Here is a 15,048-nt window from a genome sequence, read left to right on the forward strand (position 1 = left end):
TCATGCCTTTGTCTTTGTGATTTCACACTTGATTTGTCTTTCGTGCCTAGCTTCCTGCTACACATATAACTACGTTTTAAACTACCATTCAAAAGTTTGGGGTCACTTAGAAATGCCCTGGTTTTTGAAAGAAAAGCAAATGTTGTCCATTAAAATACACCATATGGACAAAAGTATTGGGACACCTGTCTGTTACACCAACGGGGACCTTGATGGCATCACATTCTAAATACATAGACATTAATATGAAGTTGGTCCCCCTTTGCAGCTATAACGGCTTCCACCCTTCTGGGAAGGCTTTCCACAGGATTTTGGAGAGTTTCTGTGGGAATTTTTGCCCATTCATCCAGTAGAGCGTTTGTGAGGTCAGGCACTGGTGTTAGATGAGAAGGCCTGCCTAACAATCTTCCTTTCAGTTCATCCCAAAGGTGTTCAATGGGGTTGAGGCCAGGGCTTTGTGCGGCCGGTCAAGTTCATCCAACTTTGTCTTTATGGAGCTTGCTTTGTGCACTGGGGGTCATGCTGGAATAGAAAATCGTCTCCCCCAAACTGTTCCCACAAGGTTGGAAGCAGAGCATTGTCCAAAATGTCCTCTTCAGTATACCAAGACATTTTGGACAATACTATGTTGTTTACGTTTGAATGCCTAATTGATTGTTAGAAAACCCTTTTGCAATTATGTTGCAGCTAGAAATGTCTTTAGTTTCCATGAAAACAGTAAAGACCCCAAACCTTTGATTGGTAGTGTATATGGTGAAGTCTTAACCCTTCACTAGCCGCTGTATCGCCAAGACACTGCAGTTGATTAAGTTTTGGAGAAAGAGTGGCATAAACGACACATGTTGCAACGACTTGTCTCTTATGGCTGCTGTAAAACTGACGCCAGTGACAGTAACGCGTTGGCGGAGCGCGGAGATGTGATCCCTCGGCATTCACCGGGTTAGCAGCAAGCATCGATAAAGGCCAATGGAGCAGCATTCGCAGTATTTCTGTGACATATTAATGAAGCCGTAGACTCTTATATTCACAGTCTTTCTCCAAGGCGTAGGAGGAAGCCGCCTCTGGAGTTTTATTAGCGGAAATCTGACATTTTAAAACAAACACATGCATCCGGTTACCTGGGCACCGCGGTCACATCGGTCATAGATGGGTAAAACAACTACGTTGAGCAAATGTAATGTTAATCCAAGGAATGCTATTTGGAATGTTTTCTAGATCAGCAAATTATTTCACAATGTAGATGGGCAACAAATACAACACATCGGACGAAGCCAGTATTTCTAATGATCATTGTTGTATAGTTAAAGGGGTCTTTCCAGTTAGAGAACTCACGGACTGAGCTCGCTAGCATTTACAGCAAGTACATCGTAGCAGATCTGCCATTCTATGGCAACAGCCTGTCAACATCTACCTTTGTGTCACATGATAATTGAGCACTGCCTGAAAAATCATGAACGAGGCAAAATACTTAGAAGACGAATGATTTGTTTCTAGAAGGGTTGGGCATACGGCAGTACGCAGGACGGTGTTTCCAATGTTGTATTTAGTTCTAAAAGTATTAAAATCAGCAGAGAAAATGGAACAGCACCTTTAATATAGCATGATAATGGGAGAAGGTTTATGAAGTCAGTGTACAGTGCCGAGAGACAGGCTCGGAATGGCCATTAGGCACCCTGGGCATAGGACTGGTGGGCCGCTGGTCGATAGAGCCACGCTCTCACCAGATCTAGTATAGTATCGGCGCTTGTATATGCCTGACCGCCATGCTATATGAGCATGAAAACACACATATACAGCCGACGGCCATGCTTATGTCATCAGGCGGCCACTGGCCTTAAAGTGCCAGTCCGGCCCTCCTGAGAGGTGAGTGTAAGGCATATGAATATTTGGAAATTTGCTTACGCCCATGAGGTTTATGTTTCCTAGAATGTAATCAGTAGCGTTGTATGTGTAAGCAATAACGAGGTAATTTACTACTCCGAGCATCGCGTTATCGCACACCAGTTTAATGGAGAATGATCGTAATATCCTCTGTAATTAGAGAGCCTGGAAGCTGCTCAAAGAGGTAAAATATTACCCTGTAATGCATGGCGATAGGTCTTCATGGAAATGTTCTAAAATTGCTTCCCACTGTGTAATGGAACATTTTGTTATTAATATGATTGTGTTTTTAAAGAACCCTGTAATTGAAGGAGCATCACGATAATAAGCAAACTTGTTGTAGCGATTAATTTAGCAATCAAAGCAGGGATAACATTTATTTTCCTCCTGTAATTAAAAAGTTACAGGAAAAGATGAACCTGGCGCATCATTATATTAAGACCTAATGTGCGCTTTAAAAAAAAATATGGTATTTAAACTGCAGTCGGCAGGATATTTGTATAAATTATATTTTTTATATATATATATCATTTCTTTTGAATTTTTGATATGATATTTATGTATAATTTATATAAAAAAAGGGGTTTTTAAGACAAACTGCTGAATATTATTTTAAAGTAATTTAAACAAAGAGTTGATGTTTTCTGCAGTAGTGATAGATACTGTATATAAAGAGCAATTCTGTTGGTATTAATACAATTGATGCAGTAACCACGGTGACCAATGGAATGTTTGTACCAATTATACACCTTTTAGCACTTTGTATCACTATACACAACCTCTAGCTATGCAGAAAACCACTAAAAGCGAAAAAAAATACATCCACAAAAAAAATATCTAAAAAAAAAAAAGTGGGCTGCTTATGATTTACATAGTAAAGTAAATGTTGACTGCTAACATCTCATTTCATAGTGTCCGTGGACAGAGGCGACAGAAATGTTGCCGTCACGAATACTTTGGGATGTCTTCTTCCTGAAAAACACAACTTTTTCAAACACAAAGTGAATGGATCTGTTTTTTTAGACTATCCATTAGTGTGCGGTCTAAAAATAAACATGACTCTGTTGCCTTGTCTTGGATGCAATGATAGCTAAGTCGATTTTCCACAGTTCTGTTTCCTCTGTTGAGAAAGGGTTGGTTGAGGATACAATACTCTAAAAACGGATCAAGTAGAATTCTTTTTGCGGAATTTTATTGTTGTCGTGAAATAAGAAATTGGCTGCTTTATACCCCCTGGCAGTCAAAAGGTTAAAGGGTAAGTCCTACAGAAAGAAATAAACCCGGTGCTGTGGACATTGTAGACATCGGTTGGCATTGACCAAAACCTGGTTTTCTCTCATTTTGTTCCAATAAACTCCCTTTATCTGCAGACCTGGAGGCGGCCATTGTTGTCAGTCATGTGATATTTTAGATGACATTTCCTGCTTAAACACCACACTGAGCTGATGCTTTATGGCAATGCTAATGAAGTCCTGATTCTCAAAGACCTGTCTTCTATAGACTTTACTTAGTGATTAAGACCGAACCATTCTGTTGTTTCCCACAGGCTGTATGAAAAGGAGTTGGGGTGTTTGTCTAGTAGATTGGGCTCAGATAACAGAGCGAGAACTCTGCTAAAACATGATATTAAGAAAGAAAACGGCGCAATATTTTTATATTGGTCGGAGTTTCTCTCCAAGGACGTGTTTATATACTGCATACACATGTGACTTTATAATCAGCAATGTATTTGTAACATATGTTGGGTTTCATTTTTTGTCCTAATGTTTGCTTCTATTTATGTTCATATTTTCCATGTTCAGCTGTTCCCATAGGAATGCATCCTATCTGCTTAAGCGATTTATATATTTTGGTGCATTCCTTGCGTTTTTGGCTCGCTCACGCTCTAAGAAATCCACTGATAAACGGAACGCACATTTTCCAGTACAATTCCGAGATGGAAAAATGGATGCAGCATATGGTTACTCCTGTTTACTGCGTGAGGGTTCTCTGTGGGCACACTGATGAGCTAAGATACGCAAGTCGTCTTCCAACTGGTAATTATCCCAAAGCAGCTTTAGAGAAGTTGCTGGAAAATCCATTTAGTGACGCAATACAACTTTTTTATTAAAGCGCAGTAAATGACTCGTATTCCTTTCTTTAGTTGCTAACTGGAAGAACTTTAAAATTGCCTTGTGATAGCCAAGTGCTCAGTTTAGAAAAGTATCATTTAGAAAAAGCTGGTGAGTTTCAAGAAAAGGCACATTATAGATTTTTACAGTAGAGATACGAAATATGTTATTTCTTAATACATTTTTAAAAAACAATAGGAGTTTGCAGGTTGGTTTAACGTTTGAACATCACTTAGTACTTTAAAGGGTCATCCTAAATAACTTTCTAGCTAAAATGGCTAAAAGTTGGCCCCACACATTTTTACTGCCAGCCTTGGACTTTGGGGGCTTCCGCCTCTATATTGGCCACAAGTCCCATGGTGAACCATTTTATATATATATATATTTCCTTTTGTCCTACATCTTTCATGGTTTTAAAGCTTTCTCAGACAGCTAATAGCCAGATTATTTTAACAAATTTCTAACTATGATTGTTAATCCCTATTTCTTTGTATACTAGAACAGCATGTGGTATATATAGTCTGGCCATTAAATGCCTGGATGCCACCATTATTGTCAGATGTGTTCTTTTGGTTGACTTTCCCGGCTCAAACACCACACGGAGTTGATTCTTTATGGCAATGCTAATGAAGTCCAGCTGAGTGATTAGAACTAAGCCATTCTATTGTTTGCCACACGGCCTGGATATCCAACAATTCTTTGTTGGCTCATTGTAGGCTTCCATCCAAGAAGAATGACTTTGTGTAGAGCAGTGATACTTAAAACTTGGTCCGCAGGATACTTTAAAGGTTGTCATCAGGATGAGGGAAACGGTGGTTGGTGTTCAGCCCCAAACAAACCTTTCAGAAACCATTCCTGGAGATTCCTGGCAGCTAAAAGAAAACTCTCTTTAAGTCAGTACATCTTATCTAATCATTTCCTTGTGTTCTCCCACCATTACATTTTAGGCCATCTGTGCTACTCAACTATCCAAGTACAAAATTCCAGTAGAGCATTCAGGGAAGCTCTTAATGCATTTAAAATTTAATGTAAGGTTTTTAGTGCCTTACATGCCTCGGCTTTCTCATTTAATCCCTTATCTCTTTAATTATGGAGGTCTAACGTATACTTGTTGTTATTTTAAGGACCTATATAGGACATTTCAAAGAAGACAGGGTTCCTGCTTAAATCTTTAATACTCTACTTCAAGCTGCCAGCGAACAGAAGCTTTTCACATGGCTAACAATGTACCAAAAAGAGCATCTGGAAGTGAACGGAGAAATACAAATTCAGCCCAGAACATTACGTTTTTTTGTTGTTTTTTTTTAAAAAGGCAAATGTGTTTTAAAATTTGTGTTAGGAAGAAAAAAGCATCTGAATACCCCAGAGCCTGCACATTTTGTGAAAAGGCTACCTTTATTCCTCAGTTCCAAACTTTGTTTCATAATTTACATGAAAACTTTTTATCAGCGCATTCCTATAGATCTATAGGTTAGTGGTAAATATTGTTGCTGGCACATCATACTTTAAACCAAAAATAAGGAGATTAATTAATCTCTCTGAGTGCCAATGAAGCAAGAGAAGGGTTGGTTATGTATATGTTGCTGGGATGTCTGGGGTAATTACAGGCAGCGCTTACATCGTGACTGGATCCACTGGTGTCTTTTGACTGGGTGTTGCCGTAGGTCCGACCCAGGGCAGCCCCGACACTACTTACCTCCACAGCTTACCTGTTCTCTATCCCGAACTCTGCATTTTAAGGACTAGGCACAGTTCTCTATAATGTATATGGGGCAGTTACTAGAGATATGTATGATCTCCTAAACCAGCCCATTGAGCAGTCATTGATCGGCTGCCATCTACCTGGAACTACCAGCTTTCTGTGGTTCTTTGATGGTCTTTCCGTGCAGTTCTTATAGATAAATATATAGATAGTATACATTGTATGTGGGCCAAATGTTCTGTGGGCAATTATATGACCGAGCCACCTGGCCAGGCTTGCCCGGTGGGCAGAAAATTGCCAGCTATAGAGAGCCCTAATGTGCTGTTTAATATTTTGGGGGATTTTTGGCCGTAAAGAGTGAATGAAAAATGAACAAAAATTGCTAATGAAGACTCGTTTGGTATAACATTGGAATTTTAAACTATTTTTACAATTGCTTATTTATCAAGAGTAATATAACTCCACATATAATGACTTTTATCATCTTTTTTTTTGGCTCAGCAATCCAATTACAGAAATTAATAAGCAGACGCGGCAACCGATTTTTAGTGTTTGGTAGTTTATACTGGAATAATATTTTCTCCTATATTTTCTAGGATGTATTATCACCATATCTGGCCGAATGACGTTCACCAGCAATAAGTCCATGGAGATTGAGGTGTTTGTGGATGCTGATTGTTTAGTCGGGGACATTCAGGAAAAATACCGAGCTGTCAGTGCGTTCTTCACCTACGTATCTTTAAGCAAAGAGGGAAAACCGTTGCCAGTACCTCAACTGTTGGTATGTATTTTGTCACTTTATACCATAATATTACTGCCTTAAGTTCACAATTGTTTCTTTTTCTGCTAATTGGCACATGAGCATATCTACAAAAATAATAAGAAGAATTATAACTCTGAACTATTGGGGGCTATGTAAAAAAAGTTTTTTCATTGCCACATTTGGAAAAATGTTGATTTTGAGAGATGTATTTAGCATAAAAAGAACGCTGTGAAAAATACAGCAGTTTATTTTTCAGAAATTATTTTAATAATTTATTTTATAATTTTTCTTATTTTATTATATTACTGCAGCAGTATTATAAAAAAAAAAGATAATCAAAATTATAAAAAAATTAATAATAAAAAAAATATTTAAACATCTTTATAGACTGATGTTAAAATAGCATTTATTTCTGCCCTACTTCATAGTACTAAACTCCTGGAAGGACATGCAAGTCTTACAGAGAATAGAAATGCAAGTCTTACAGAAAATCGTTTTTTTCCCCCTAAACTTTGAAATATTCCCGTACTTTCTGTGCACTAGAATGTCAGCGCTGTTTATAAATTGTTACGTTAGTTTGCAACAAAGTATCAAAGAAAGGGTGTCTTCTGCGTTTTCCACGTTGTGTTCAGCAAGTGTGCGCGTCTTAATTCCACCTCTTCACAATATAATTGAATTGGAAAGAATGTTTTTTGACTTGAAGAAATACACAAATCTGTTATAATGTGTGTTGCTTTTTCATGGGTAGGGAAGCCAACAGCTTCAAACTAGTCACCAAGGACCATTGATGGTCCAGGTCTTACTAATTAGTTGAATGTGTTTTAAATAAGAATATACATTAAAACCTAATCATGTTTCCTAAGTTTCTTCCCATTAGACACCTAGGAGGACAACAAAAGCATGCATTAAAAAGTAAAATACATCTTACTTATAACATTCTAACCAAGCAGTTGAGGAATAAAATGTTTTGTAGATGGATTTTGTTCCATATTAAGAGGAATATATATCCCATTCAATTCCTTGCTCTGTTGCATGAAGCTGAGTCAGATCTCCAGGTTATGGCTGTACCCTTCAGGTGAATACATGGAGGTCACTGAGTTTGTTCGGCGTTCTCGGTTACACATCTTAAATGCGGATATTACAGCTCTAGAAGAAGACCTGCCTTTAAATTGCATGTACTGTCCCACCTATGAAGAAACCAGTTAGGGTTTGTCCTGATCTACAAAGATGAACTGAAAATAATGTCATGGTATCCAGATACTTTGTGGTCTACTCTAAACTACATTTTTCAGGTTTTCCATGTGACTTATTGCGTATATTTACTCTTAAGGATCTGTGGGGTATTTCCCCCGTTTCTATATTTTTAGCCAATGTAAGCTGCTGACCCCAACACACTTACTAGAATGTTCAGTGTTCCAAACATTGAATGACTAGATCACAGAAAAGTGGATAAATCTGAAGATCCACCATTAATATGAATTATTATTATTATTAATATTATTATTATTATTATTCCATTGACAGCAAAAATCAACCAAATTTAATTCCACGAGAAGGCTTAAAAAATTATTCTCAAACTTTTAATTTCCCATGAAATGCAATGAGGACCTGATAGGTCTCTCCAAATATCCCATTAAAGTATTTTATTTTTGGAAGTAAAATGGCATATCCATAATTATCTGATTCTTGGCCAAACTGCCTCTAATTATAATACATGAACAGTGAAATTAGACGGTTCTGAAAAATGATGCAGGCAGAGAATAGGATTGAATAATATGCTTGAAATGAGACATTCATAAATATTTAAGACTTTTTATGAAAGATGTGGAACATTTACTATAAATAAAAACATTGTAGGCGCTAAAGTTTAATCTATTAATATTTGCATCATAGTCGCGGATACATTTTATGGTTCCGTGGGGCAGACGGTTCTGATAAGTAGTTTTCTGTTCTATCCAGTGCATAAGAACTATTTTGTGCCTATGACCTCATCTTAGTCATATGTTTTCTCGTGGAAAGAGGGCTTTTAGGCAGGGATATACTGGTTTTAGAATAGGTATTTATGTGTCATGTGACCTCATTTCCTGCACCCCTATTGGTTAAAGGGGCAAAAAAGGTAATCACAGTGAAAGACGGCAGTTACAGAAACAGCAATATTCTTTCTTTATTTAAATGCCCAATTATTAAAGAGACGCCTATGTGTCAGTGGTAGTTGGTGACAGAATCAGCATAGTTAATCAGATTCCTTTGGTCGATTCAACTCCCCCATTGAAGGCTGACGGAATCAGGCTCTACATAGGGAGGGGGAGAGAATTATTAAAGAGGGACCTAAGAATTAAGAGCTAAATCGCTGCTCCCAAGTATGGTTTGTAATAAATAGATACCATCTATAGGACTCTATAACCACAATTACATATAGTTATTAAATATACTGAGCTGAAGCCGATTATTATCTTTTATTCGCTTATTATCTTTTTTATTTTATATGTTTTATTAGTTATTAGCTTCTTTCTCATCGGGTATCTTCCCGCGCATAGGTAGACATTGCCTGCTAGAGATATAAAACCAGGTGACTACGCAAGGCTTTGCTTTCCAGTCCTAAACAAACTTTGTGACACTACATTCATGTCTACAGGAGGCTTGTGCCGCTGAATGAAAAATGTTCCTGTCCTCGGGCTGTGAGGTGGAGGAGGGATACAGTATAAGGTCACATTATTCCAGCCATGATTTCTGACCTAGAAATTACTTTTGGGAGCCTTGAAGCGCAGGCACTGACATTTGTTACTGTCAAGCAAAAGAAAAAAACATTGTTGCCCGAGTCAGTGTAAGGGAATGAAGGGAATGAAATAGTGCATTTCGGTTTGTTTTTTTTTAAACAAGATGGGGTTAAACATCCTTATTTTAAAAGTTAACTGATAACTGTTTCTGTTCAATTTTTTGGTCTATGAGAAACTCATCATCAAGAGTTTCTAAATGCAGCAGGTTGGAATAAAATGATATTTCTAGACTGCTGATACTCGACATCCTAATTTGGCTAATTTGCAATAAAACAGAAGGTATTGTAGTTGTTCACACATAAAAATAACATATGTTAGATGCTCTGTTCAAGCACGGTAACAAATTATCTTAAATGCTTCTGCATGTAAATGCTTCACGTTATTCACATTACGTTTATATGGCGCCAACAGGTTCTGTAGCGCTGTTACAATAAGAGGCAGTGAAGATAATCTAAACTAACACCTTAAAATATACGGGTACAAAAGGAGAAGAGGGCCCTTTATTTTCAAGCTCACAATCTAGTCGGGGGTTGAGGGAGAAGTGAGCCAGTAGGAGAGGACTGCTTGGATAGGGATCAGTTGATTGAATCGAGGGTCATCTGTAGGGGTTGTTGGTCGTTCAGATGGTTTGATTGGAATGTTGGCTGAGAGTGTTAGGAAGAAAGGTTGTACGCTTCTCAAAAAAAGGTGGGTTTTCAGAGAGCTTTAGAAGTTCTCACACGAGGGAGAAAGTCTGATGGAACTGGGTAGGGAATTCCAGAGAAGGGGTAAAGCATGGGTTAACTCCTGAATACGGGAGTGGTAAGAGGTAATTATGGAAGAAGAGAGACGCAAGTCATGGGAGGAGCGAAGAGTGGCCGTTCTGGATGTATTTGGATAAGAGGGTAGAGATGTAAGGTGTGCAGAGTTGTTAAGGGTCATGGCCATCCCTTTGTGCCATCTCAAGCTGCATGTGTTCTGCTTCATACTTTGGCTTGGCTCATTCCAAGTGTTCCGTACGGAGGTCAGTGGAAGACACGTAACCAAAATGTATGGCTATAGAGAAGTATTTCCGCCGTCCTGTTATGTACAGCTATGTACTAGTATGAGGCTTTTCCCAGCAGAGCGATTCTATCAATATGGATATCTTGTTTTGCTGAATCCAGGCCAATATTTGTATGATCACACAGAATAATGATCCAAATTGTGTGCTCATCGTAGAATTCTATGTGTTTTAGCGATAACGATATAAACAGAGGCGAGCATGTGGCTAATTTGACTCTATGGAATCTTTGGAGCCTACTTAGCAAAGCAACGTTTTTATATATTTATGCTATAAAATGTATGTGATTTATACGATGTTAACAGTTGGGAATATCTGATAGTCTCATGGCAGCTTCACGAGCAGCTGCTACATATAATAAAGACTGTATTAGCAGCCTTGGGGTGAGATAAGATGTATCGCTTTGAAATGATGCTGCCGATCGAACACGTATTAATTGTGTGAATAAGGGCCAAGTGCTCTTTTAGTAAAGTCTGGCTTACAAGGAGCAAATGTCAATGTGTTTGTTAAAGGAACACTCCAGTCATTATATAGGGTTAAATGCATATGATAGCTGAGTGGCCTCTTTAAATTTTCATGGTGGTCCCCATTGCAAATGGATTGAGGGAGTCTACAGAATCTACAATGCGAGATAGACTGGGATACCACTCCTGGTGGGAAGAAAATATTTTCATCCTGGGGGCGTACCGGGAAGCTGATGGTTCTCCGTCCAAGGCCTCGGGAAAATGCTATTGTATTTATGAGTAAGCGTGAACTACAGAACGCGGGAAGCCTTTGTTTGTTTGCCACCCACTATGTCGTTCTTGTACGGGCTTCGGAAAACACTGTTGTATCCACGGTGGAATTACAATTAAATTTACGGGGATTGCAAGAATGCCTTATCTTATTCTTCTTTTCAATTCTTAAGAATTCCCCTATGCATTTGCCTCTTTCCCCCTCCAGCTCCTAGGCTTGCAGGAGATCTGTCCAGTTGCCCATGTAGTGTACCCGCCGACGGTCTAATAAGACCCCCCCAATGCACATGTACAGAAAGCACTCCCACTGATCTGACCAGACTCGACCTTTCACCAAATCCTGTATTGTTTTAAATCTGTTCATAATCTTTCTTCTTTCTCATGACCCACTTACTAAATTATCGTCTCTGCATTCGTTCTGCAGCCGAGGTTGCCTATCAGACAGCTCTCAGGGCATCCAAGATAGAATGAAAAATGGAATGAGTTCAATAACAAAGGAATCTGTTATCTTTGACCTTCTTCCACCTGAGCGCAACAATCCTAAAGAAAGACTGCCATGGAAACCCACCAAATATATTTTCAGTCTTACTCAAGTTGTTTAGTTTTTTTTTCTCTCTTTCCAGTGCCAGAGATACAAACATTTTGATTGTTAAGCCATAAAAATGACACCTTTCCTTGAACAAGGTGCCAGATTTTTTATATTTTTGGGGGGGCATTTTAAAGAAATCGAAGAACGTATGAGTTGACTGTCATCTATGACCTGGATACATTCTGAGAGCTTCGCTAATGAAAGAGAATCCTGGCTGTCATTCTCATAATTAATGTTCTAAAGGGAAGGGTGAAGACAACTTGTAAAATGTAACTTTGGCAGTCTTTACTTGACTTAATTCATTTATGATGACTGCATATGACACAGAGCTGGATAAGCAAAGCAGAGTCTGACAAATTACTCCAGTTGCAAGGAAATGTTTTATTTCCCTATGGCTTCAGATTGGACAGGTTCCTTTTAATTAAATCCAAATATTGAAAGCATAAAAGCTGGTATTTTAACAGACATTAGTTTTGGGAAAATGCTTTTTTTGCCACATTTTTATGGTTATTCTACATCCATCCCGGACTGGCCATCTGGCAAACCAGGTAAGTGCCCAGTGTGGCAATGGGAGACAACTATATTTTAGTAGATATTTGTTGCACGCAGCGCCGTAGTGGAGTCCCATTGGCCAACTCACATCATGGCGATAAATTAATAAACTATTCATATGATCCAAAACCACTGTGGCTATGGAAAAGCATTTTTTTTTAATGTCTTATTTTCTCAATTTTTATAAACCTTAAGTCAGCTTTGGAATGCCAGAAAATATTGGCGTAATTTGTCAAACAGATGTTAGAATTTTGCTTTAGGCTAAAGGGAGCAGCTTTCACCTCGAGAGAGAAAAATGGGGAATTTGCATTCTAAACGTTCTGTTTTTTGTTTTTTTTTAATGTGTGATCAATGCCAAGTTTAAGTATTTCCATGGTGATATTTTCACACATTTTGCCAGTCGTTTAAGCTTCCATTGTATCGTATGGTTCTATATACCCGTTGGTCTTTAAACGTAATTGTGAGTTTTGTATAAATTGTATTATATAAAGATTAGATACACCAACAAATTTAGTCCGTACATCATGGCCTTGGAGCGGTGGCATGAAAGTGGTGGAAGATGAATTACAGTTTAGCCCATAAAGCTAACGTTACTTTTGTTATCATCTTAATACAGATTGAAAACGAAGAAGAAAAGAAACGCTTCGAAGAAGGGAAAGGACGCTACCTGCAAACAAAGACCAAGCGCCAGATACAAACGCAGTGTTTGACCCAACAATGAACTCAAAGTAACTGGCGGGCGGCGAGGAATACATAAATGCACTGTTCTATAATATTATATCTTGTTACGTTCACCCGCCGCCCATACGTCAACAAATCTAAATTCTGATTGTTCTAAGAAGTGATATGTAGTTTAAACATTATGAGGGTTGTTCACCTGCACCTCTGGCATGCAAAGGGTTGAAAAACAAAATTTATGATGTGAAGAAGGTCATTTTTGTCCTATAGAAACCTCAGAGTTGATTTGTTACATAGAAGGGACACGTCGCCCATTGTGCTTTTAACACATGTCGGATGTTGACTCGTCCCAAAGGGGTACATTAACACCGCTGGCCTTCTTTGAGAAAATAGGTAGTTTTTTTGTCTTGTTGGATATCTTCTTAAATTTCATGATAAAATCAGTATTCCTCTAATTCTAGAACTTTCAGTACGTATAAGGATACTTTTTCATACAATGACATTCATTCATTGTTACTTTGACATGGTTCTTGGACTAAACATCTTTCTCGAGTGTTAACCAAATCCAGGTCACGTTCTGTAACGTTCAATCAACCATCAACCACCAAGCCGGTTTTTTTTTCCATTAAATAATATTTACATTTACAAATGAAAACAGGGCTTTTAAGATCCAATCAGACAAAATCCAGGAATCACCTTCGTAATCGCTGCCATTTCTAATTGGCTTCTATGATGTCAATCACCTCTCAGCCAATAGAAATATGCCTTTAGAAACCAATACACGTTAGAAACCGTAGCCTTTAGATCAAAAAGGGAAGCAGGTTCATTTTTTAAACTTAAATATTGCTGTAAAGCTTCATGCCGTGCCAGTTCCATACACCATCGTTGATTGTTACGTTACCTGTATTTATTTCTGATAAAAGTATGGCAGCTTGCTCGGAATCAACTAATCACTGTTTCTCCCGCTATGAAAATGCTTTGCCAGGTAGTAAAATAATGAAGTTGTAGTAACTTTATTTGTGATATATTGAACTGTAAGACATTATACACTGGTGTGTAGCCTAGTTAAGCATTGTAACTCTTTGTCTTACGGCGATGGCTCACAAAATGCACTTTTCTCTTCGTTTTGCTTCTCCTTTTTCTCCGTGGGTAGGCCTGCCAGCCGTATCTTTAATTCTTTCTAGAAAGGTAGCTTTCATTCCACAATTACAAGTAGATGATTTCGTATCGGACTGCTGTATTACTGCCTCTCTTTGTTTGATTAATTCCCAAAACAAGAAATATATGTATGGAAAACCCACAAAAATTTAAGGATTATTATGGAAATAAAATGTAATCAGAAGGAATGAGTCGGATTTCAGGGTCAAACATTCCGGAGCTGACATTTTTATAGTTTATATTAATTTTACTTGTTTTTAAGTAGAACGGGAGAAGTAATAACCCTGTGTACTGAGAACAGGAAGTGGTGTTTGGTGCTACAGGAAGTGTAGTGTGTAAACAGAAACAGTTTCCCCCAGCATGCTGAAAAGTAACTAAAATCGTTTCAGAAATCTTATTTTTGTCATTTTGTATAAAAAGTTTTTCCTATACATCTGACAATATTTCAAAATTATATTTAAATTAAATGTTTTCCCATACTAGCCCTCCTTTAGCCGATGTAGTAGATGTTGTGATCGTATAACTCACTTTTAAAAATGTTTCATTTAGTTAATAAATATATAAAAAAGTTTAAAGTTTAGGTTCAAATTTGAACAGAGAGAAGTTTCGTTTTGTTAGGGCTGATCATTGCTATTGTAGAAAATAGCTATTTTCAAAGTCCGCCTCGCAGCTTATTTATTCTAATAAAACAAAGGAAATAACAACTCTGCGTGTTCTTTATTACTCTTATTTCTGCTTTATTAATAACGCCAAACGTAAAAAGGGCTATTGGGCATTTTCTTCTTTAACTACAACCGACGTTATCTTGGCTACAACAAACTATGGCTTTTTCAATATGATTATGAACTAGAAGTGGGATTATTATCATCTGATACCATAAAAAAGAGATTTGAAATGAACTCAGAATGGACGGAAAGCCTAAAAATAACTACCTAAAAAAATAGGCATTTGCTTTGACGCTAAAAACGACTGCAAACGCCTAAAAAAATCAATTAACGGAACATAACGTTAAGAAAGAAAACCGATCCAACCTTGTACCTAAAATCGCACAACTGCTTTGA

The 15,048-nt window shown here is 37.8% G+C and overlaps 1 protein-coding gene across 1 annotated transcript in view; it reads left to right on the forward strand.

The window, feature by feature from the left end:
* LOC149286797 (cytosolic acyl coenzyme A thioester hydrolase-like) overlaps window positions 1–12,872 on the forward strand; it is a 54,721-nt gene extending 41,849 nt beyond the window's left edge. The window contains exons 9-10 of the mRNA XM_089493632.1: window positions 6,291–6,475; window positions 12,768–12,872. Of these exons, the coding sequence (XP_089349758.1) occupies window positions 6,291–6,475; window positions 12,768–12,872 (290 nt within the window). The remainder of the gene's footprint in view (window positions 1–6,290; window positions 6,476–12,767) is intronic.
* The last annotated feature ends 2,176 nt before the right edge of the window (window positions 12,873–15,048 follow it).

The sequence above is a fragment of the Sceloporus occidentalis genome, unplaced genomic scaffold (assembly GCF_023333645.1).
Source record: "Sceloporus occidentalis isolate IW3139 unplaced genomic scaffold, rSceOcc1.0.p SCAF_66, whole genome shotgun sequence".
Taxonomy (NCBI): domain Eukaryota; kingdom Metazoa; phylum Chordata; class Lepidosauria; order Squamata; family Phrynosomatidae; genus Sceloporus; species Sceloporus occidentalis.